Below are 25,652 nucleotides of genomic sequence, written 5' to 3'. Positions count from 1 at the left end.
TCTCGTTTACACGTGCAGCAGAGAAGCAATAGTTCCTTTTTGCTCCTTGAAGTCAGGAAGGTCAACGGAGAGAAAATCTCACTTTTGAAAGGTTAAACGAAATCTGTTCTGCTTCAATTTCTTACACTACTACAAGATAGGAGCTCTAGATGACTGGAGTTAGACCTGAAGTTGAGTTTTTCCTCAATATGCAAAGTTAGAGAAATCAAACTGAAGAAAGGAATCCTACTGTTTTGGCACAAGTAGTTTTCTGTTTTTACCCACTTGTTTTCAGATATTTGACAACTCCTATGGTATTTCTTCAGTGTTTCAAAAAGCCTCCAATTTTCCCTTCAGAGGAGGCAAACAGTATCAGAAGCTGCTGAAGCTCCAGGTTCAACATATCTGATTCCCTTCAATGGCTTGACTAGGCCATTGCTGGGTGAGTATAATTGGCTTTCTGGACTCATGCCCCAGCCAGTTATGTGACCTTAATGTGGATGCCCGAGATCTTGATCCATACTATTGTCTAGCAACTTGGTATCCATAACCGGCTGTCTTAGCATATGTGATGGGCAAAATTCTGGACTAGGGTTCCCAAGTGTGGTCACAGTCCTGATGCTGCTATCTGTGTGACCTGGGAGAGTTGCCTGATAGTACCAACCTCTTAGAATATGGTGAATTCGTTCAATACATTTTTTGCTGAGCACCTATCAGGTTAGGCGCGCTACTGGGTCCTGGGCCTTGAAGGAGTTATAGGCTGGTGACCTTTTCCTAAGGCTGACTTTGAGGTTCTATTCACCAACACTGAGAAGTAAACTTCCACATTGGCAAACTGAAGGGAGGGCCATGAGGAAACACAGCACAGTACGGTATGGTACCCTTCTACTAGATGTCAGAGGGGGAGCAGCAAGAAGACAGAGCCTTATCGATGGACACCCTGGAAGGGCAGGGACAGCAAGGCCCTAGCCCAGGTCTGTCTATGGGTGTTCTGCACCATGTTCATTCACCGTGTCTCAGATAGGAATACAGACAGTCCCTGGATTATGAATGAGTTCCGTTCCTAACTCTGTCTTTAAGTCAAATTCGTACATAAGTCAGAACAGTTAGGTACGGTTTGTATCTAATGTCAATTAGTCAAATGTTTGTCTTAGTATGTAATACATAGTGTACCTTTCTATGCACAAAAAATTAAAGAAACTTCCAGATACACTAAAACATCTTTAATACAGTAATAATAAAGTAGCACCTGTTTGTTATTACAAACCATTGTATGTATCTCAAATTTTTAATATCATAGGCTTTCTAGGAGTTGGTTTGTAACTACAGGTTGTACGTAAGTCAGACGTTCATAACCCAGGGATTGCCTGTAATGAACGTTGATGACAGCTCTCTACACACTTTCTGAGTACATTATCCCATACCCATACAGCCCTCATCACAACCTCATGCAGCAGGTACTAGTACTATCATCATTTTCTAGGCTAGGAAACTTGGGCTTGAAGAAGTTCAGTAACTAGCCCAAGTTACAGAGCCAGTAAGAGGGTAGACAGGAACTCTGACCTAGGTGTTTGGTTACAGAATCATACATCGTGAGGCTAGCAGTGCCTGGTCTAATGACTGATACAATCAAGTGCTAAGCTTTCAAAATTTAGGGAAAGTATAGGCAAGGGCTCTAGCTATAATTGTCTCCATCTCTGATAAAACTTAGGAGGGAGAATATGTATAGGTGGGGGAATGATACAGGACAGCAAGATATGGCCCAAGCTGGTGAGGAGTGAGCTTCCTGGATCAGGTGGACACTTGAGACTATGTTGGCATCTCCTGCTTGGAGGGGAGATGAGAGGGTAGAGGGGTTAGAAGCTGGGAAAATGGACATGAAAAGAGAGAGTGGAGGGGGGGAGCAGGCTGTTTCATTAAGGGGAGAGTAATTGGGAGCATGTAGCAAGGTGTATGTAAGTTTTTATGTGAGAGACTGACTTGATTTGTAAACTTTCACTTAAAGCACAATAAAAATTATATATATATATATATATATATATAAATAAAGATATGGCCCAAGCTCAGATCTTGCAAGCAGCTCTGGGATCTATCTTCAGTAGACAACACTGTTCCTGGTGGCCCGGGCACCTCAGAATTTTGTGTGGGTCCCATGTTTGTCCCTCAGGATTATACTCTAGCTCTGAGCCTCCCCAAACAGGGTCCATGACATAAGGTTAAGATGAAATGAAATCAAAGATAAAAAGGTATTCTGATAAATATAGAAACTACAAGTAAATGTGGGTTATTCGATAAAGGATAAAAGTCAGGTGGTATATAAGGTGGTATCTGATCCAATTTGCTAATCAGAACTCCTCTACAACAGCTAATGTTCATACTATGATATACTAGTGTAATATACTATGATACACTACTTGTGTAGCTGGCATGTATTAGGGGGCCAGATTGGAACTGTTTTTCATTTAAATTTACTTACAACGAGATTCTAATCTACCCAACACCAAATCCCATTTCTTAGCTTTTCTATGACAACACATCATGGTGTAGCAGTAAAGTGTTATACCAGATTCAAAACCAGCTTGCTTGGCATACACAGCTAAGAAAAATCAGTCGTTCCCCCATAAGCCTATACCAACCCTCTATCAATGGGCCCTGATGTTTGGAACACCACATTCAAAAATGCGCTTGGTGTCTGTGGTATTTATTTGTGCTTAAATTCCCTATCAAATGCTGTGAAACAAAAAAGAATTACTAATTCTCAATATGTTCTCTTTTAATAAGATTGAGGAGGAGTTCTGTGGATTCCTAAAGAAACTACCCTTCTTAAAGTACCACTGGGCACCACGGATCCTGCTGCCTATGATGCTAAATGGGTGGGATAGATATCTATTGCTTCTTTGCATGCCTTTTGTACCACTTATAATTATGCTGTTAGAGTCTTTACAAAAAAGAAACCCAATTTATTCTTTTTAAATGTTCTAAATATAAATGCAGAAGCAAGGGAATAAACAATAATTCCAACAGTGCTTCAAGTTTAAGCGCTTTTGCACTAATGTACCTGTGATACTACTGCATATTGCAACCTATAACCTAAGAACGATCAGCCTGCATCACCACAGGTAAGAAATGAGAAATTTTGAGGGTTACTGAACACTGAATATTTGCGGTGGTAGGCAGAGTTCCTGGGCATCACTGCATGGCTCTAACTCACAGATCCACCTGCACAGCAGTGCCTTGGTGAGATCGCATGCCACTCTTAGGAAGGAAACCATGAAAGACAGTGGCGATCAGAGGAGCCCTGGTCGCGATTTACACGAGTGGGGCTGGGAGTGGATGATGGAGTGGGGGCTGCTGCATCCCTAATCTGTCAGATTAATTTATTAATGTGGATTCCTAAAGAAACTTCTGAAAGTACTGCTGGGCACCATGGATTGTGCTGCCCGTGGTGCTGAATGGTGTTCATGTTTGTGGAGCCAAGATTTTTGCCAGTATCTCACCCTGCCCTAGTCGCACTTTCGATAAAAGGTAGCTCCAATTCAACCTCTGGCTTTACAACATTAGGTTTTGTTGTTATTAATGTTGTCTTCAAGGAATGTGTGTTCATTTCCAAATTTACAAAGGTTTTATTTATTTTTTTGGGTAAAGATGAAAAGAGAAGCTTAGCATGGCTTCTTCATCTACTACAAAACTTTCTGCCTCACTTCCCGAATGTGTGGCCTCTTATGTAGGAACTTAGAGCCAACTCGCTGAGGCTCAGCATCTTTGGTCAAATGCTCCCTTCTTTACTAGGGGTTCGCTTATGCATAAGAAAGTCTTTGCATCATGAGGCAACATACCTTGGACAATATTTTTGGAACTCTTCAAAAAATGGATCCAATAGAGATAAAGAAATGTGGCGTATGCCACAATTAAGACTAACTCAGAAAAGAGAAAACCACAGGGAGGGAACAGGAGAGAGTAACAATAGCTAGGCATATACTTTCTCTGCCTTCTTATACAGTAGTTAGAGACAGGCTCTTCTACCAGGACACCGAAAGTCAGCTGATGCAGGATGTTATTTTGCACCATGATAACAATATTTCTGGGCAATGCCTCTTTGCCTGATGCTCTCTTTGGGGAGGAAACGAACTAAAGATAATAAGTTGGGGATAGACGTATAATGAACCCAACAGTAGTCAGTAGGGTGAAATACAGAAGACAGCAACAAAGAGCTCTATTCTACAATGCTTTCATGACTTTAAACTGTTGTGGGATTTTGTGTTAACCTGAGAATCTCCTATACCACTAATAAATCTTCTACCGATATGGCAGCAGTGCGAGAAATAAATTTCAAGAAAAAATAGGCAAGTATAACATGTATTGGTCCCTTTGGTTACTGAGCATTCAAATGCACACACTACTGAAAACAAGGGGCTACGGCAGAGGCCACAGGTAAGACTCAGAAGCATAGTCTCTGTCCTCAAAAAGCTTAACTCAGGAATATGTGGACACTATAAAAACTACAGCAAACGTCTAAGGGATTCAACCACCGACTTCTGGTCTTAGCAACTAATCAACGGTTATCATATGCATGGCACTGACCAGCTGTTCATCTGCTATTTCTTTCAGATCCAGGGCCAGCCATGTCTCTGGCCAGCAACAATTCTATATTGAAAAATAATAGGGAAGTGCTATAAGCAACGCTCTTTTACAGGTGGCTAGAAGTACTACAAGGCTGATGGGGAACATATTTTGCCCCATTCGAACACTCTAAAACCTGCATGAGCCATCACGGAGAATTTAGGAGCAAATTTTAGTTGACTATTATCAATGTTTCTGATGGAGGCTCCACCTTTAGAAACAAATGGTTCTTTAAGTATTAAAATGAGGATTTAATGTACATTATAACTAACAGTACTTGAGACGAAAGTAAATGACCCACTACCCCCCTCCCAGGTACCAAGAGGGGTCAGATTTCTCATTTATCAGCAAGCAGTCAGGGTAGGCAAGCATCTTGATCTCAGACTCTCTTCTGTGGCTGCTTCATGGACGGCTGAGGGGAACACTTCAAAAATGAACCAGCTAAACAAACTTCCCAGCAGCACTTGACAGAGCTACACCTATTCTTCCCATTTCCAAAGCAGTGGAGAATTAATTACCAGTTCTATGGATCTATTGTAAGTATAATAGACTAAAGAGCTATCACAGACACATTTATTGTAAAAGCACAATCCCAAGAGTGTCTAGTAGAGGGCCAAAACGATTAACACAAATGCTTTGTCAGATCAAAGATAAAACCTGCACCGCCCAATTGAGGAATGAATTAGAACAGTGGGTTATCTTTCAAATTAACCAGGGCAGTTAGTGAGGAAAATTTCATGAAAGTGTAATTCTTAGCCTTTGTGAATCCACACAGCAGGCATTCTGCCAGCTGACAAGATGATGAAATTTTCACGCTTAAAAAAAAAAAAAAAAAAAGCCTTCTTCATTTCCCAATTTAGATAAGCTAGTGTTTCTCTCCCTTTTTTGTGTGTATCTATTTGTCCTTCTGGAGCACAATTTAAGGGGGGCGGGAACATGTATCAAATTTTCACTGTAAAATTGAGTCCTTCGAAATATCCCTAAAAGCTTGGAGACAGAGTCTTTAGGCTAGATTTGTATGATTTTCAAATATATATATATATATATCAGTTCAATTTTAACTTTGTGTAGAGGAACCAACAAAGAGCAGGACATGAAACCAACTTTGCATTTAAGCTTTCTGCACTGCCTTCAGTTGGGTTTGGGTTTGGGCACTGCCTTCAACACTTCAGGACAGAGCGCTAGAGGTTGATTCCTCCTAAAGAAATTAATGCCGGTGGTTTTTCTATTTCTATGTATATTTAAGTTTAAATGTTCTAGGAGATGAGAATTCCAGGGATAGAATCATTGCTTAGACGGTGGAAGAAAAAAAAAAAGTATTTCCTCTCCTGTTAAAGTAGCTGATATTGAAACATGATGATAGACTAGTTCTCACATACGTAAACTTTTAAAAATGTTTGTTACATCGCATTTATTCACAGCCAGTATTATTCATGACAGAAGATAACAGACCATGTGATGTATCTTTCCAAAAGACAAATGATTTAGAAGTGTACTTATGTTGCCCCAAACCTTTATCCCTTTTTTCTTGACAACCATATTGCTCGGTGATCTGCAACAATGTTCCCTGGCAGTTAGAGTGGTTGGTCAAATAGCATATTCCACTTATCTTCCTAACGTTCCTTCATTACGGAGATATCTTCCTTTCTCAGTGTAACCTGTACTGCTCCTATAGTGATTCTAAGACTAAAATGAGAAAAAATACTGAGACTCTTGCTCTCAGTCTACCAACAACTTTTATGTCCCAGTGGGCAGCATCTTTAAAACTGCAGAATAGGAGGAAACGCTTTTGGTAGTTAGCTTCAGTAGTCATTTAACCTCAGTGCTTATTAATATCCTTGTCTCTAGTATACTTGGTATACTAGTCTCCAGTTGGATGACCATCACAGTGAACTAACTGTAATCAGTGTCATTTGAGGCTCAATAACAAAGAAACTCAATGCAATGTCCCTCTACTGGTTAAAGTTCCTTTAAGTCTGGGCTCAGTAGGAAACAGAAAGATCTGCCACAAAGTAGAACCTAGAGGTGCATGAGCTTTTTGTATGAACATTCTGATCCTGAAAATATGAGACATTTGTTCATGATGGGGTCATGAAAAGAATGAATGATGGAGTTCTTTCTCTCCCATCCAATCAATCATATATGATTAAGATCAGAAAACAGAGAAACAAGTTCCTAATTTTGATGACAGTCATAAGTGCCAACCTTAGGAGCGACATTTGGATATATTCTGATTAGAAATCTCATAAAAAAAGTTAACCAAGTGGGCAGTTAACTACAAGAAAACTGCCATGTGCTGTTAGTGAGATGGCTGGTGGATGACACGGCCATTAATGCAAATGCCCTAGAAACCTTGAGTTAAACTTTTAGATCTTGGAAACTAGGTTATTTAGCTTAAAAAATGCTTATATATCCACCACCACACATACAAATTTGGGTTAAAATTCAATCTTTCAGTTCGGGCATATTTCTAACTATACAGAAGATCATTTTTTCTGCCTATTCTCAACTCAGTCAAAACAGATTGTCCTTCTAATAGAAGGAAATAGATGAGTTTCTTCTAGTATTGACATTTCCATAGTGAAGATTCTGATAGACTAAACACAGAGAGAAAACGCAGAATTCTTCTCAGGAGTCAAGAATCATGCTCTGCTCAATGAGGTCTGTAAATGAGGAGCCGAATAGTTTTGATTTGGGCTCTTCATGCTAAATGAAGGCCTAACATTTCATGTGCTGAACGTTTCATCTACTGTGGTATGTGACCCCCCCCCATAACCTTTATTCCCATCCAACGCATCATTAAATGCAGCACAGGATTATTCACTAAAATGTTTCAGATTTCCCCAAAATGTAGTCAAAATTATTATGGGGGGGGGGAACTTTGGACAAACCCATCTTTTTTTTTTTTTTTTGACAAATACAAACAATTCTATTCTAAAATTACAATACTGGAACTAGAGGTTTTTACTCTCTATTCTAATGATCTAATACTCTATTTTCATAGAATACATCTTTTTTAAAGAAGAAAATGCTAGGTGTTAACTAACACATAAGTAGAATTATAAAATTATATTGATAAAAGCAATGAGTCCTAACTAATAGAACTCAAGCATTTTTCTCAAAATGTCTTGCCAATATACCATCTTTAAATAAGTTAGTTAACTTTCAAGTATTAAGAAATTTGTTTAGATGGCAAGTGACAGAATGAAATGTTAAGAAAAATAAAATTGGAAATGTGCGGTTATTATTTTATTTTCAATTTTAATTTTTTCATTCATATGAAACATGTTAAAAGTGAAAAACAAAAATGTCAAATAAAAGCCTTCTTTCTAACCCACACAGCTTCACTCACTGTTCTGGCATTTTTACTATATACTCATAAAAATTAGACATTCTCTTCAAAATGCCAGACAAATTGCATTTAAATTTAAAAGACATTTACTTTGATTTACTAAGAAAACTAACCTAGGAAGTGTTTTAGATTACCACATAAACAGGAAGTATTTGGTAGTGGGCATTTAATTAAAATCATCACACATGATTTCATGGTGCCACTTGCCAAAAATAAGCAATACTGATTTTTTCCTCCTCTATCTAAAGATCTGAGTGACCATTTAATTTAGTCTTATTTAGGTAACAATAAACTAAAACATTTCCTATAATTATGTTCTCATTTTTCCTTAGAAGTAAAAAATCTCATTATTTAAAATATTGCTCATTAATGAAAGAGATGTAGTATCCAATAGAAAAATCAATTCCTCTGTCATGCTAATATGCAAAAATTACACACTTTCTCATATTTGTATTAACAGCATTTTACCAGGAATTTTCTCCAGAATATTTTCAAAATTTTTCAGCTTCAAAGAAACCAGTACAAAATCATATTGTTTTATATTAAAACAAGTACCAAACCTAAAGTCTAAAGTTGTGTGTGTAAAAAACTCATTATGGATACTTACATCATAGTATTTTTTAATGCAACGTCTAATGTCCATGATCAATTTATTGCTCAGCTGTACTGTAAAGGTCAGAGGTGAAGCCTTACAATCGATGTTACTGCAACGATACAAGCTGGGCTCCATATCGGTTCCCTACAGGGATGAAAAGGAAGTCAAGACAGACAAGTACAAAAAGGTTACTGCAAGGTTTTTAAAGGTTTTTTATCCTTAAAAGCTTACATACTGTCCTGGTGTGCAATATTAATTCATTTTATTGGTGAGCGTTTAACCCTATTTTCACAACTATCTTCCTCCCAAGACCCCTTTAGCCACATATTCCTTCCACTGTTTTGCCACCATCATAATGGTGGCAAAGTTGAAGGGAAAACCCTGAAATCACTATTTTACATTCAATACATGACAGGCTCTGTGGATAAAATACTTTTCCCTCTGAAAATACCACTAAAGTCACGTTACTGGAAATGAGATCCTTCTCAGAGATACCGATCAAAATGTTTAATTTTGCACTTATTCATTCCAAACTTGAACATGAAGCAAGAGTCTCTATGACGTTAGTTTGCTTTTATATTGTCAACTTAACTTTCAGAATAAAGTAGGAAAATTAAAAGTGTTATACCACAAAGCTGTATCACTTATCGTCAGCTTAGCAAATATCTAAAAGTTCCGCCATTTTTCCAAAAAGTGAAATGTATTCGGGGGAGGGGAGGCAGCAGGAGTAGAAATTTGAAAGAGCTAAACTATTAGTTATTGAAAAAAAGGCTTTTTAAAAACAAAAAGACAAAGCGAACATAATATATAGAAAAACCGTTGGGATTTCTGGAGCATTTGTTTTCCTTCTTGATACTTAAACATCTTGGTTTCCTGCTCCTATCTGGTACATAACCCTACCCGCCACACTAAGCAATTCCAGGTGGAAGAGATTTTAGAGCTTGACATCGGCTCTTCCACAGTTAGCCCATCTGCAAGTCGTCAAGCCTCCATGCAATTAACTATCTTATTTACAGCTGTAATGAAGCAAAACTCAAGGATTTAGCAAGTATTGCTGATCTGTGTCTGCCTCTTCCTCGCACTTGCTTCCAAAGACTGCTTTGTTTTGATTCAAAAAAATGCAAAACATCTGCTGTTTGTCCAAATTAACTTAAAATAATTACTTTTAATTTAGATAAAGGATGTATTTTCTTTCAGTTTCAAGGTTTTGCACAGCTCTTCTGCCTACTCATTCACCAATGGCTAGTACATGTATAACACTGCAGTGGAATCAAGTAAGTTGGCCAAGTTTCAAGTTCTGATCCAAGGTCAATGATACATTTTTTGGCAGCACTTCTTGAGAGGAATGTCTCCCTGTGACTTTTTAAATGTCTGATATACAAAGACAGCAGAAAAGATAATACGAGTACCTTTGTCAGGGAGGAGGTAAGTGGGATGTGTAAAGATAAACAAAAACTTTCCAAAAACACTTAGCTCCCATTAACTTGATTTAAGATAAAGGAAAATATTGCTCTAAGTCTTAATAAATGGGGGTTGGAAGTGGGGAAACACAGGTTACTAATTAAGGAATTACAATAAAAAAAAAAACACTTTAAGACAATCTAGAATTTCTGAGAGATTCCATTTGCAAACCAAGGCCAGTCACTCTAGGCAGCCAAAAACAATATTTGAGCACGTTCAGTTAAGAGTTTTCAAGGCGAAATAAAGTTGTGAAGGCAGAGTTCATATGATGTTAAAATTCTTTAAACCTGTGAAAGAAATATAGAAGTGTGGTTTCCTTTTTATACCACACAGTTTGGGGGTAGGGGCATTATGCTAGTTCATGCACAAAATGAAAAAAGGAAAGAAAAAGAAACAACTAACCGAACCATCAAAGACGCCATCATAAATATTCTCGGTCCCACAGGTGGGGCATGGACATTTGAATCTTTCACAGTCCCTGTATTTCTCTTCATCAGTGAGCTGTGCTGGGCCACCAAGTAAAGCAGCATTCTCCTCATCTTTATGATAATGTTGCACTCTAAATTGGGTGGGGTCGAGTCCTATTAATGTAAAAGAAAAAACAAATTCAGAAGGTTACAATTATTTGAATTCCCTTACCCCAAAAACACCCAAAGAGGAAAACTCACACAAAAGAATGAGTAGAAATTTGTACACACACATACACAACCATTTAAGCTCAAGATAAAGGCTTATATCACATGGACAAAGGACTTTTTTTTTTTAACGAGAGATTATAAATAAAACAAGGAAACTGCACTAATGCCAACACAAAAATATGCCAGTGGACGTTTGGGTTCAGACGAAACTACTTCAGCTATTCCTCTAGGATGGTTTTATTATTTTCTTAAAGTTACAATGAAAATCTCAGAAAAATGTGCAGTGTTATTAAGAAACTCTTAAAATCAAAGTGGCACCATTAAAACTGAAAATAGAAAATAAAAATCCCATTAAAGAAAACAGGTTCACGGTTATTACAACTCCTTCAAGTGCAGCTACAACTGCTAAGCCGGATTTCAATGCAGTGGTCGATTTCATCTTGGCTCAGTAGTTAACAGCACGTAGGTTGCAACCTAATTCAGTGGTTAAAATTCAGTAGCCTCATCTGAGACAAAATGCAACATGGCTTTTGGTGTTTGGGATTCAGAAATTCAAAATATGTGCAAAAACAATGGATGTACAGATTCTATAGGTCAAAATGTCCCCCAGCAACCCTGAAACCAAATATACCTTCCGTATTTCAATTGAAACGATACAAGAACTCTATCGATGCATAGTTTATGCTGTCCTGTTTCCACAAACTATTTAAAGAAAAGAAACATTTTTTAGGCCAGCCAATTTAATTTATCCTTAGTCAAAGCATACCTGATGCTTTTACGATTTGAGTTTATACTTACAGATAACCATGCCACACTGTATCTTAGAACATATATATATTTCCTTGCAAATATCCCTTAGCCATCCCTACGAATTCCAGGCATTTTAGGAATCAAAGGAAAGCTATCATATGTATTTTAGGATACAGGCAAATAAATAATAATAAAACATAGTCTAGAGTTTTTGAGAGATTTCATTCAAAACCAAGCAAAATTGTTTACACACACCAAAAATATCTCAAAGTTGTTTTAAATCTTTCAACAGCTGCACAGGTAGATAATCTAATACTAGATATATTTGGAATTTAGTGACAAAATCCTAGACCCTCTTTGGTCAATTGTTAAAAGACGCCTAGTAATTACAAAATACCTGAGACAGACTCTTACGGGGCAAAGGTGCTGAACAAACAAAAGGAAGGCTGAGACTCTGAGTCTCAGTTTTCTCACCTGCAAAATGGAGATAGTGCCACTGATCATACAAGGCTGTTTTGAAATTTAAACCGGACAAGACATTACAAACTGCTTTCGGTGGTGCCTATTACATGGTAGGCACTCAATAAATGTCATTTGAATGAAAAAATAAAATAATGAAGAAACATTTAATCCAGAATATAGGCACTCAAGATTATGAATTTAGAAAAATAAAAAACACATGTTCATGCTACATATCAAGTTCAGAGCTGCTCTTTGTAGGAATTATTCAAAGTGACTATTTCCTAAAGTGATAGTATATAATAAAAGAAGTACACATTCAAAACAATTTAAAAGAGTGTTCTTCGCTAGCCACATGAATTACTGTAACATAGGTCACTCAGCCCTAAGACTCAATATCCATTTTTCTTTCGTAGGTTACAGATCCTCTAAGAGAAGCAGCAAATTAGTGAAGTCTGTGGGACTATATATATCCTCACACTTAAAGATAAGATGGACAGAGGGATTGAGTGAGAGAGCTTACGCCTCTGAATGAGGCTATTTCTTCTCTGTAGTGAAGGGTAACTATTGCTAATTCATTACGCTCTAGTTGTGAATCAAATTGTAGTCACATAATGTACGCTGTATTTATGATTATGAGAACACAGCTTCCCCACTTCACTGACAGTATGATTATCAATTTCCCATTTCTGTATTAATCAAAAGGAGCCCTGGTGGCGCAGTGGTTAAAGAGCTCAGCTGCTAACCGAAAGGTCGGCAGTTCAAACCCACTGTTACTCCACGGGAGGAAGATGTGGCAGTCTGCTTTTGTGAAGATTTACAGCCTTGGAAACCCTATGGTGCAGTTCTACTCTGTCCTATAGGGTCGCTAGGAGTCGGAATCGACTCCATGGTACCCAAAACCCAAACCCAGTGCCGTTGAGTCGATTCCGACTCCTAGCAACCCTATGGTAGTGGGTTTATATATTATTCAAAAAATGAGGAAAAAGACAAAAAGGAAGATTTTTCTAAAAAGGCAAGCTTCTTTCACAGTCCAAAATTCAAAGAAAAAAACAACACTGGCTTCGCATGTTCAAAAAACTGGCCAGAATGTGAGAAGGAACTAACAGAAGGTGTTATCTACCCCCCTCCCCACCAGGCTCACTTAGCACACCTGAGCACACCGAAGCTTCCAGCACCAGCCCCGGCAGTCTGCCTGCTGGGTAAGCCAAAACTGGACATGTGCAATCTGGCTAGTTCTGGACAAATGCCCAACAACTAGCCAAAACTTATGGAAAAATATCTGGCCTGATGAAACGTCTACTCTAAATGTCCATTTCCACAAACAACGCATATCTTCCCATGGCCATAACAAAGCCAACTACCTAGCCTTCAGATTTATTTCCAAGCTGCATTTCTTTAGGGGAGGGGGGCTTCATCTCAGCACTCTCTGGGTTATAGGTCAGTGTTGAATTTTAAAAATATAAAGGGAGAAGACATAATGATTACCCTTAAAATATCAGGTATACAATGATCCTTGCACAAGTTACTTAAAGATGTCAGGAAAAAGTGGTTTCCTTAAGAGGGCAATTGTAAGTTCAACAGACAAATCACGAGAGGGCTAAATTAAATCCTTTTAAGAAAACGAAATGTCATGTTAAAAAAATAAGGATCACTGCTCTTAGAATTTTTTTTTTAATGATCAAAATCCAGGCTTAAACAAGTGCCAAACTCATTTAACATATAAATTAGTCTTTCCAAAGGCTCACGAAATTGGTAATAATTTCTAAGTTTCGGTAGACTTAAAAAAGTTTTACTGCTTATACCGCAACTTACTAAGGCTGGAACGAAACAACAGGAAAAAAGTATCTGGTGCTGCCACCTAGAGGTAGAGATTCTGAATTTTAAAACGTGCCAAACAGAGCTACTACATATAACCATATGTAATTATTGTTCCTCCAAATTAAACCCTTCCGTCAGAAATGACATTAAAGCAAAATCTTCAGGATTACAGTTGTCATACATGCATATACATTGTATATCAACATTAAACTGCTTACCATACAGTAAGCAACTGGATTCGTCTTTGAGTAAGAGATGCAAAATGGAATTGCACATTCCTTACCTCTTGTATTGACAGCTTTCTCTGAACAACTGGCTTAAGGAAACAAACTTTATGCCCCATCTGAGAAAAGAAAACTTCCACTTCTACTAGACTAGCTTTTGACAGATGACTTCAATTATTTGGTCAAGCACAGCACAACGCAATGAGCAGCCTATCAGCGCTTTGCAAAGCAAGTTATCTGAGGGAAGCGCAGCGGCGGTTTTTCCCACAATAAGCAGAAACGACGCATACTTTAATTCAGTCCTGTGACTTGCAATGCTCCAGTTAAGCCATTTTCCTTGTGGTGGTGGTAGGGACCACAAGGGGCAGTGAGATGAAATTCAAATACTGTCATTTATAATCGGAAAATTTATAGTCTTGCACATTATTAAGGCAACAGGATCAAAGCTCTCACGTTTCAAGAAGTATTTATAGAAAGTAACATCACAGGCATTGGGGTGGATGAGTTTAACAGTACTGTTTTTACTTAAGATCACCACATTCTTATCACACACACCCCCAATGTGACATTTAGCACAAAATTATTTTCTACCATTGTTATTTCCTAACCATTGTAAACTAGGCCTATTTTTAGAATGTTCACCTGCCCCCGTCCCCAAGGAGTATTTAAATTGCTTCTAACTCAAGTCATAGGGTTATCTGAGAGACTGAGGATTTTATCAAATAATTTTCTTCTTCCTAAAAACTCTATTAGTGCAACTGCAAATAATTACAGTAAAGTCAATTGCATATGTTCACACAAGTGGGGAAGAGAGAAAATCCATGTAAGTGAAACCTCAACCGAGTAAAGGCAGAAAATGGTGTTCCCAAGCAGCTGCTTGTAATATGAATTACTTAAGCCGAGTTAGTTAATAGAATTCTGTTGTGAAGTGTTGTTTGTGTAAAAAGGAAACATTTATTTTAGGAAAGAAACAGTTTACCTTTTGTACTAATCCAGGTTTTCCTATATCTGGACTTCTTAGGGAACAGTATACGAAATGAAAATTTAGTATTATTAAAAAAGTACTTAATGGATTTTTTAAAAAGTGAATGCTATATCCATAAAAAGCCTTGTACAAGAATGTTCACAGCAACTTTATTCAAAACAGCCAATAGCTGGAAACAATCCAGATGTCCATCAACAGGAAGGAGACTGGCTAAATAAACTAGTCTATTCCACTACGGACTACTACTCAGTGATTTAAAAAAAAGGAATACTAATACAACAAGATGGATGAATCTCAGAAATATTATGCTAAGCGAAAAAAGTTGAACACAAAAAGTAGATACTGTATGAGACCATTTACATAAAATTCTGGAATAGGCAAAACTAACCCATGGTGAAAGGAGCCCTGGTGGCACAGTGGTTAAGCACTCGGCTGCTAACTGAAAGGTTGGTGGTTCGAATCCACCAGCTGCTCTGGGGGAGAAAGATGTAATAGTCTGCTTCCATAAAGAGAGCCTTGGAAACCCTATGGGACAGTTCTATTCTGCCCCATAGGGTCACTATGAGTCGGAACTGACTCGCCACAAACAGGCTGGGTTTAACCTATCGTGATAGGAAGCAGATCAGCAGCTGTTTTTATGAGGGGGTGGGGCACAAGGGCACTTTCTGGGGTGATGGAAATGTTCTGTGCCTTCAGAAACTGATTGTATGATACCCTTAAGACTCCCTGGGTGGCACAAATGGTTAAGCACTTGACCACCAACTGAAAAGTTGGTGGTGCAAACTCACCCAGAGACACCTTGGAAGAAAGGCCTGGTGATCTGCTTCCAAAAGGTCACAACCTTGAAAACCCTACGGAGCAGTTCTATTCTGTACACATGGGATCACCATGAGTCAGAATCAACTTGACAGCAACTGTTTTTTTTTTTAGTGATACCCTAAGATCTTAACAATTCGCTGCATATAAATTATACTTATAAAAAAAAAGCACACCAAACAAGAGTTGCTTGCAATATATATTTCCAAAGGACTCATGTTTAGAATATGTAAGGAATGTCTACAAATCAACAAGAGACAATCCAATAGAAAAAAAGAAATGCAAATTAAATCCACAATACTATGCGCCACCACATACCAATTAGAATGCCTAAAGTGAAAAACGATGGAAAACACCAAGTGTTGGTGAGAATGTGCAGCACCACTTATACACTGCTCAGAGGGATTGTGAATTGGCAGGTGCACGTTAGAAAGCTGGCACTGTCTACTAAAGTTGAATGTACACGTCCTTTATGACACAGCAACTCCACCTCTAAGTATGTATCTGAAAGAATGCATGCATATGCTCAACAGAAGATATGTACAAGAGCACTCAAATCAGCACTTTTCACAATAGCCAAAATGTGGACACAACCCGTAGGTGTTACTGCAGTAGACAGTCAGAATGCGGTATTCAATAAAATAAGAGAAATGAAGTACAACCACATGGATGAATCTCACATAATACTGAGTAAAAGTAGCCAGAAACAAAAGAGTAAAGACATAATTGATGTAATGTTCAAAAACAAGTCATGATTGATAGTGCTTTTTGGGGGGGGGGGTAAAGGAGGGAGCTTCTGGGGATGAAGTAAATAACCTGTTTTTTGTGTTCAGTGTGGACTACACTAGTGTGTGTTCACTTGTGAAAACTCATCAAGCTGTCTGGTTAGGCTTTGTGTACTTTTCTGTATATATGTTATACTGTAATAAAATTTATATTAAAAAAGTACTAAATATTTCTTATAACCATGAGCTCATATAAAATGCTATAGATTCCAATCAGACATTCTGTACCTTCTCACAGAGGTACACGCCATCACCTAGGAAGCAGTATTAGCTACCTCCCCCCAAAAACTGCACCTAAATATGGTCAAGTCTTTAGCTCTAACTACCAATTTACAGAAAATACAGGGGACAGAGGAACATGTTAAAGAGTACCACGGAGATGCTCCAGAATGAGGGAAATTCTAAAGAACAAAGAACCCAATTTCTTTAACAAATTAATTGGAAGGATTTAAAACAAAAAAGACGGAGGAGATTTAGCTATCACAATATATGGACTCTCACTGGGTTCTAATTCAAACAAAGAGTTTTTTAAAGAAAGTATATTTATAGGACAATCAGGGAAATATGAATGCTGGATATTGATGAAATGAAGGAGTTATTGTGTTTTTTGGTATGTGATAATAATTGTGGCTATAATTAAAAGGGGAATCTTTGTCCTTTACAATGTGAAAATGAAATATTTACAAATAAAATCACAAGATGTCTAGAATTCACTTCAAAATAATCAGGAGAGGTGGGGAGGAGGAATAAAAATTGGTGGTAAGTTGCAGACTACTGTAGCTAGGGGATAGGTACATGGGAGTTTATTATACTATTGTTTCTACTTTTGTATACGTTTACATTTTCCATAATAAAAAGTTTAAAAAATACTACAGATCCAATTTAAAGATAAACAAAATTGACCACAAGTGACAGACAACTGAAATTGCCTTTTACACCAACAATAAACCTCTCTAGAATATAAATGCTAAATTTCTGGGTATTTTAAGAGAACATTCAAATCTTTGGGTTAAGTAAATTCCCAAAGTCTTTATCGCCTTGCAGAAGGTAGCTCTCAGTATCTTGACAGAACAACAACAAAAAAAAAAACAAATTCCTGATGGCAGCACTCTCATGACGGCAATGAATTGTTTGCAATGCCCTTGATGACAGCCCTGAATGTGAACTTGAACTTATTAAGATGTGTACCTCTGGGGAGGAACAAACTTTAGCAGTGTCTTCTTTCCTATTTTTAAATCTGAGGACATTTCCAGCATATTTCTTATGCTGAAAAAAAATGTTTGGAAAATAAAATAATGCAAATAAGCTAAGAGACCAAGGATTGCTTCCCTTACAATAAAGACTTCTTCTTTTCCAGCTGTGTTAGTAGATACTGGGGAAAACAGCAAAGACTCCATGTCCCTAACCACCCACCCTTTCAGAAGCGATTGTGTACCTGTTTTTTTTCCTTCTGATTTTGTAAAATCTGTCTTATTTTTGGTACTAAAATAACAATGTTAATATTTTCTCAATAAGTGGGAACCCTTATAATTCCCTACTTAACCCTTTCCTGTCTTATTCACACATTTATTTAATATAGTTAAGCATAGCTTAAGTATTTAATATTTAATAGTGTATGATGCTGCATTCTGCTTCTGTCATTTATTCTGTCTTACACATTTTTCTATAGGCTATACGATTTTGCAAAGGCTACACTTAATCTTTTCAAAAACTTGATCTAATTTAAATAATTTGAGATCGCCTCATTTTCCTGTGGAAACTCCAAGGACTACAAAGCCAGAGTTATGAATTACTCATCCAAGTGATTGTTCGAAACATGCTCTGGCTTGGTTCAAGGTTTCCAGCTGCAGTTGGGTGAATAGCGTCGCTGCTGGCCCTCAGTGTGCAGGCTAGTGAGACAAATCATAATGTGCCCACCTTGAGGGTCTGAGGTGCTGAGTGGTGTGACTGATACCTCTGAAGTGGCTCTCTATGAATTCTCTAATGTGCTGTAGAGATTCCCTTGCAGAGACAGATCTCCGCCCCTGCAGTTCACCAATGGGCTGGAAGAACAGTGAGCAGTGGGGTAGGCAACCATTCCCAACTCCATATTGGCCTCTCCATAGTCTGTTCCCACAAGGTCTCACATGCCACCACTTCCCTGGTGGTCCTAGCTAGAAGTGGTCTCTGCTTCCCCTGACCTCTGAATAATCCTTTATATTTTACCTCTCTTGGGACATACATTGTTTCATCCACTAGACCCCCCCACAACAGTGAAATCAACTGAACAGTCTTCCATGCTGGGCTGTAATCTCAGTAAAGGATCTGTTTCTGACTCAACTTTATCCTTCACAGTGCCTATTACTATACTGAGCACAGTGGGTCTTCAATATTAATCTGTTCAGGGAATACAAAAGTAGACTGGAGCCTGAGCCACTTGATGATGCCTTGGGATGGCGCTCAACCTTGTAAGGGGCAGTTCTTAGCAGCTGACAAGACTTCTCTTAACATCCTATTTTGCATTTAGTGTGATATATTAATTTTAAAATTTTACTATTATTTTGTAGAAAATATCCATGGTTTGGAAATGAAGAGCATGTATGCACTTTCTTTTGAGAACTTAATCCTGAAAAAAGGCAAAATTCTTCATTGACTAAGTAATACCTGAGGCACCTACTGGTGACATCATTCTCCTCCCAAACCGTGTACTTTATTCTTTCTCCTCATCTGTTGTAGGCGTATATATCTACTTCGGCCCGCCAAAGACACCTACGAACACTGCTTAGCCCACTGTTGTGCTTATTTCTTAGAAGATGTTGCTGGACCCTGGCTATCGACAAAAATTACTTTCTGTGACATGAGTAGCATGGTACAATTTTTCAAAAGGTAGTTTTATTTTCCAATTTCACCCCGGAGGATGCTGGGTTAAGTTTGTTTGTTCTCTCTCTTGTTTTAAGCACTTTCTTCAGAGATCAAATTCTAAATCCTCACTTCCTTAAAACATCATTAATTTCTTAGGACCAAGAAGAAACTGCCCAGATGGCCAAATGCCTAAAATTTTATCAATGACCATGAAGAAATGTACTTTACAGCTATTGTACAAATCATTGCTCATTGGAAGAAAGATTTATACAATTGTAAGTACTGTTATGCATGAAATATAAATTTATTAAAAAATGTAATTCCAGAGCGAACTTCAGACTCTTCTCATCATTGGCCTGTATTGCTAAGTACAGAAGACTATTTGGATGTTTGCACATACTGAGAATATTTCATCCACAGAATATACAGAGCTTTCATTAGAACAAGAGGGAGAAAAACCTATAGTCTGGAGAAGAAAAGCTAAGAGTTCCAAGTTTTAGTGGCCACGTTTCCCATAGCGTTATTGTATAAAGAAGAGTAATACTATATTTTTTTTCTATTCACAGATGGAAAAGAGTAAAATTTTGCTTTATTTAAGCCCAATAGCAATAATCTTACATGGGTTTCAGAAAAATGATACACATTTTACTGTGGGATAATTGAGAACCACTAGTTATTAGAGAGAACAAACTATTCTCTTTCAATTCAGCAGACTTATTCATTCACTCATTTAATAGACGATCCTCTCTCCTTTTCACTAAAATGGCCTTCTCTTATGGAACACCTGGCCATGCAACATGCCACCAGACAGACTTCAGGAGGTATCCTGACAGGGAGAATTAGAGAATTTCCAAAGTGAAGCCACAGGATAAAACCAACACTTGATGCTTGCCTTTCATTTCAAGGAAAGCCATATAAAAGCAACAGAAAAAGAAAAAGGTAGTTGAAAAATAGAGCTACTCTCCACAAAAGAGTCTTAAAAATAAAAAATCACGAACTTAACAATTTTCCTAAATGAAATTATGCCATTATTCCTTGATTTTCTTTGTACTAACTAAAAGGACAAAGTATCAAACTTCACTGAAGTTTCAACACTGTAATATGTTTTATTAATCAAAGATAAAAACTGCATTAAAAGCAAGAGAATTATTTTATGTCTATGATTAGGCAGTTGGAGAGCTTGTATTTCAGGTATACATTTGTACACTTCAACTTATTTAACAGTGTCAGTTCACTAACCGCAGGTTTTTTTTTTATATATAAAGAAAACAGATTTAGAATTTTAAAACCAAATTACAGTAATTTTATGCCTACAACTTGCACCTCTTAGAAACCGCGCACCCACCTAACCCTCCCCTTACTCTCCCACCACTTCCCCATCTCCTCTCTCCCCCCTCCTCTCTAAAACCACAGGCTAAGTCAGAACTGACAGTAGGGTCCTTGAATCCCTGAGCAGCCACCCTGGCTTTTCACTGGGGGTGGGGGAATAACAGATGCAGATAAAAATTCAGCTCCTGACTCGGGCAAGGAGCAAATGCCTGCAAAGACCTGCCTGGGTGAGCACGAGTATTTCCTACAGACCTTCACGGTGACTGGCACTTTCTGTCTTGCAGTTCATTAATGCTGAGCCTCCTATGAGGAAAGAGAGAGATAAAGGACTAAAAGAGTTATTACTAATGCAGACAGATACGTGTGTGCATATGTGCACATCACCCCCTTGTGATGGCCGGGGGTGAGGTGGGAGCCGTGGACAAGCAGGGGAGGAGGGGGACCACAACGATGACAACTTCTCACGGCCTAGGCCGTCGGCAAATAGCAACTCGACAGATTAGACAGGAACCTCAGTAGGCAGTGAGTTTATGTTAGGCACATGAGTTATGATAGAACTCAGAGAAGGAGGATGAGAATGGCTTCACAACTCGAAGAATGTAATCAGTGTCACTGAACTGTACATGCAGAAGCTGCTGAACTTGTGTATGTTCTGCTGTGTATATTCTCAACGACAACAAAAACAAATCATTAAAAAAAAGAAAAAACCTGTTGTCAAATGGCAGAAAATGAAAAAAAGATCGAAAGGGGGAGGAGCAGCAGCTCAATGCCAAGGACACAGGCCTTTCAGTCAGTTCTAATCGGCTGCCAGGCACCAAGAAGGGGCCTCCCAGAATACTGACCACACAGCCACAAATGCTCACTGAGCTTTCAGGCGATAGGGTAGGAGAGAGGGGTACGTGGTGGAACCATGCACAAGGGTGCAGGGTTCCCTCAGAAAACTGAGATCGGTTGTGATGAGACACAACATGAAACCTCTGAAGATGGAGCCCTCCAGTCTACTAGCCTGGAAAATAATCTGTGAAAACTAGATTCATAGGGTGGCCTATGTTCAAAAGACAGCTGCGGTCATTATAAAGTCTGTCCTTAAGCAAGTAAAAATCTGTCCGCTCCTTAATTTATACACAAAAATCATCCTCAATATGACCCCTGGGACCAATAAAATCAGTCTGTTCCCCTCTCAGTAGGACGAGTCTTGAGCTACCTGAGTGGTCCTCTGGCTTATCCACCTAGGCAGGCCGTATCGTCCTTTATCGTACAATAGCTTTCCTGAAATACAAGGCCCTGCACTTATCTCCCTTAGATGTCATTCATGAGACTGGGCTCCTGTTCTCTCCACCCCCTCTCAGTGCTGTACCCCTGGAAAATTCAAAACCACAGAAGGAAGGGGCAACTGTTTGCCTTTAGACCAGGTTCCTGATGATACAAATGAAAAAGCTGGGAGATCTACTCTAAAAAAACTTTTTTATGCAGAAGTCTTTGGTGGTGGTTGTGGGGATACACACACCATTTACTCAACCATGTCAATGATCGTGAAGATGGCACAGGACCGGGCAGTATTTCATTGCGTTATACTTAAGGTCGCCATGAGTCAGAACCGACTAGACGGCAATTAACAACAGCATTCCATGTTTGTGGATTTTGAATGGATTTTCCTGGGAAGAATTATCAAGTCACATACTTTCAAACCTGTTGAGTGTGTTTCTGATTCCTCTCACCACCCCCATTCCCACTATCGTGTCAATCCATCTCACTGAGGGTCCTAAGCACTAATCACGTGCCAATCCTAAGGGCTGGAGAAGTGTATATGTACTTATACTGAAACCTGAAAGAAGGGTGGGATATGGCTATTGACACCATTTACTGAGCACTCCTGCTCCAGGCCCTGTGCGAAGCATACCACAGGCATCATCTTATTTCATCCTCAGAGCAGCCATATTTTACGACTCCAGGAACCACAGCTTAGACCAAGGTTTAGAGGTTGCCAACACCACAGAGCTTGTGAATAGCATAACTAGCATTCAAACTCAGGCCCCTAAGATGCCAAAGCCCATGTCTTAACCTATACCTTCTAAAGAGAGGAGGGGGGAGAATTTTCCATGAAGCAGGGACAGAATGAACAATACCACATTTAGTGGACACTGAGTAGACCTAATAAGAAATAGGGCTAGAAATACAGGTTGGAGTTAGAAAGTTAGACTCTGTAATTGCCAGCGTGGGGCATCAGGACTTTACGTACAGACAGTGAGGAAGCATCTAAGGACTTCATTAAGCAGTACTCTAAGAACATTCATCTTTGTTTAAGATGGATTAGAGAGCATGGAGCCTAAAAGCAAAGTAACTCTTTACACGCTGGTCACCTAGAAATGAAATCCGGGCTGGTTACGAAATATATTTCTAGCCAAGAAGTGACAATCTAGTGGCATAACAAGGAGGATAATGGAAAAGTCAAAGAAACATTCAGGTTTCAGGGTTGGCTGGCACCTCCTGGAACGAGGAGGAAGTAGAAATGGCAGCCAATTCCTAGAAGATAATAGTCCAGTTTTAGAAGAATTCTAATTAAAGTTTGAGAGTAGGATACTCAAAGGGAAATGAGTATCAAAAACTCATATTTTCCACGTTAAAACAAATTCCATGCGGAATCTTACTTTATATGAAAATACCTTCAGAGTCAGAAACAAGATGAACCAATCATCAAGATACCACCGATCTCCTTATTAATGGAAGTTCACTAATTAAAGCTACAACAATGCAAAGTCGGTGACTATAATGGCTCCTCAAACCTTGACTTCACTCCTCTCTTCCTCCTTTGTCCTTCTTTTTCCTTCCCTCTTCTCCCTCAGCATTTATTTATTGGGTGTCAACTACGGAGCATGCATGTAGTTACAGAGGTAGTGAGTACGGGGAGGTTACAGTCTATAAGAAGAGACAGACATTAACTAAACGACCACAAAAATAAATGCCTAACTATAAACAGAGAAGTATTAGACATAGCACTGTGCCCAACAACAGGGGAACAACAGTCGAAGGAAGTCTACACATGCTCCTGTTACCGTGAGAGGGTCTATGTGAGCTTGGGAAACTTACCTAACCATGTTGCAATGAGCACAGCATCAATTCCATCTATTGGTTCACAAATACGAGCCACGACTGGGTGGACCTGCTGGGCCAGGTAATACTGGGTGTCAATGGTTAAACCGTCCTGTTTCTGCAGCTGCTCAGGGGCATAGGCCCTCTGATTTGCAGTGAGGTTTGACCCATCCTAAAAGACAAGACGGTACAGGCAAGGCTGTGAGAAACTCAATCACACACACACTCCGGTGGTCAAAAAGGGAGACAACAATTTCAATTTATTTATTCAATTCCAAACACCAAGAAGCCTTTTTGACCTTTGGTTGAACATATCACATGCATCTAGGAGTAGGAAGATGAAGAACATCTCACCACTGTCCAAGAACACAAATCCAGCATGTGTCCTGTTCTATTTTTTGTTGAAACACGAAATCAACAAGGTGGCACTAACTAGATAATTCCACCTGCCATATCACAGAAACACTGAGGAAACTTGCTAACAGTTACTCTAGTCAGAAACGCTTTTTAGGAGTGAGGATAAAAAACATATGTGTGTTCCTTTTAATATGTTAATGAAAACGAATGATGCACCCATGGAGTTTCAGTGCTCTAGGAGCCAAATATTGGCCACTGGAAGGAAGGATGTCATTTCAAGCTATTGGCCTGGCATTTCCTCAAGAAAAGGAAGGTGGGTCAGAATGGGCAGCCCTGAGAGAAACAACTCTACTCAACTCTTTTCAAGGGCTTCCTCTTCTACTCTAACACAAGTTTTAAAATTCTATACAATTGGTCCATATACGGCCCTCTCGCTGATGTCACCATCATTTGAGAGTCAAAAAGTCATCGCTGTACTGGGTCACCATACAACGATGCACTCCACTCCTGCTCTTGTTTGAAACAACAGAATTTAATATTCAGACTAGTACATTAAAACTATTCACAGTAGTCAGCTGCTCTGCAAAACTCATTATAATGCGAATCCTACTCTTTCATCCCTGGTACAGTCTGCAGACACAACCTTTCACACCACTGTCCCTACTACAGACTGGAGGAAGGATCTCTTCCTATGGCTAAGCTCCTGACGAAAATAAACTGTTTATCAACTAGGCTCTCTCTACCTGTTAAAGGATATAATGAAATACTTAAGAAGGAAGACAACCTCAGATAAAAAGACTAGTTTCTTATCTCTCAGGGGCTCATAATACAGTAAAAAGAACTAGGTAGAATTACTCAAGTTTGTTACCCTTTCAGAGGCTTGAACTGTTAGATGAGTGTCCGGTAACAATGACAAAAACAGTATAAAAAGATCCTTGGGCAGTGTCTTTAGACACCAAAACTGTATTCAGACTGCCTTTTAACATGACAAACACATGAAATCTGATTGGTTTATAGAATTTCCACTTTTTAAAAAAATTGGTCTATCCTTAAGATTATAAGCAATGTTGAGCTTAATAATTTTTACTGGTGAATAAAAATCAAATGTTTAGAGGCTAAATATTTTTTTTAAAGGCACCTGAGTTACTTTCCAATATATCAGTATAAGTTCTCATAGGAAGGCATGTTTTTAAAAAACAGTTTAAAATATCTAACAAGTATTCTCAGTTTTAAAAGTTTTTATTTTAAATATCTACACAAAAGGCTAGTTTTAACAATGACCCAAACATGTATCTTAATGTATTTTAAAAAATCTGAGTTCATACATGGCTAAATTGAAAATAATTGATAAGATGATGGGTTTTGCTGTGTTGTGTATGAAAATCATTCAGGATACAACGTAAGTAAGATACATCCCTCAAAGATCTAGTTCTCAGACCTGAGAGAAGACCCCATGGTATGTGCAAGAAGATGTAGCATACACCTTTAAGAACAGATTAAGAAGCAATGTTGGTCTTCCTCGAAGTGCCCATTCGTGAACTTCACAAAGT

General features: G+C 38.5%; 1 protein-coding gene across 1 annotated transcript in view; it reads right to left on the bottom strand.

The window, feature by feature from the left end:
- The window catches only part of POLA1 (DNA polymerase alpha 1, catalytic subunit), a 318,421-nt gene that overhangs the window by 144,844 nt on the left and 147,925 nt on the right, over positions 1-25,652 (bottom strand). The window contains exons 32-34 of the mRNA XM_010595733.3: positions 23,743-23,917; positions 10,410-10,588; positions 8,559-8,690 (exon numbers count right to left, since the gene is read on the bottom strand). Of these exons, the coding sequence (XP_010594035.1) occupies positions 8,559-8,690; positions 10,410-10,588; positions 23,743-23,917 (486 nt within the window). The remainder of the gene's footprint in view (positions 1-8,558; positions 8,691-10,409; positions 10,589-23,742; positions 23,918-25,652) is intronic.

The sequence above is a fragment of the Loxodonta africana genome, chromosome X, assembly GCF_030014295.1.
Source record: "Loxodonta africana isolate mLoxAfr1 chromosome X, mLoxAfr1.hap2, whole genome shotgun sequence".
NCBI lineage: Eukaryota > Metazoa > Chordata > Mammalia > Proboscidea > Elephantidae > Loxodonta > Loxodonta africana.
This window is presented reverse-complemented; position numbering and strand designations above follow the sequence as displayed.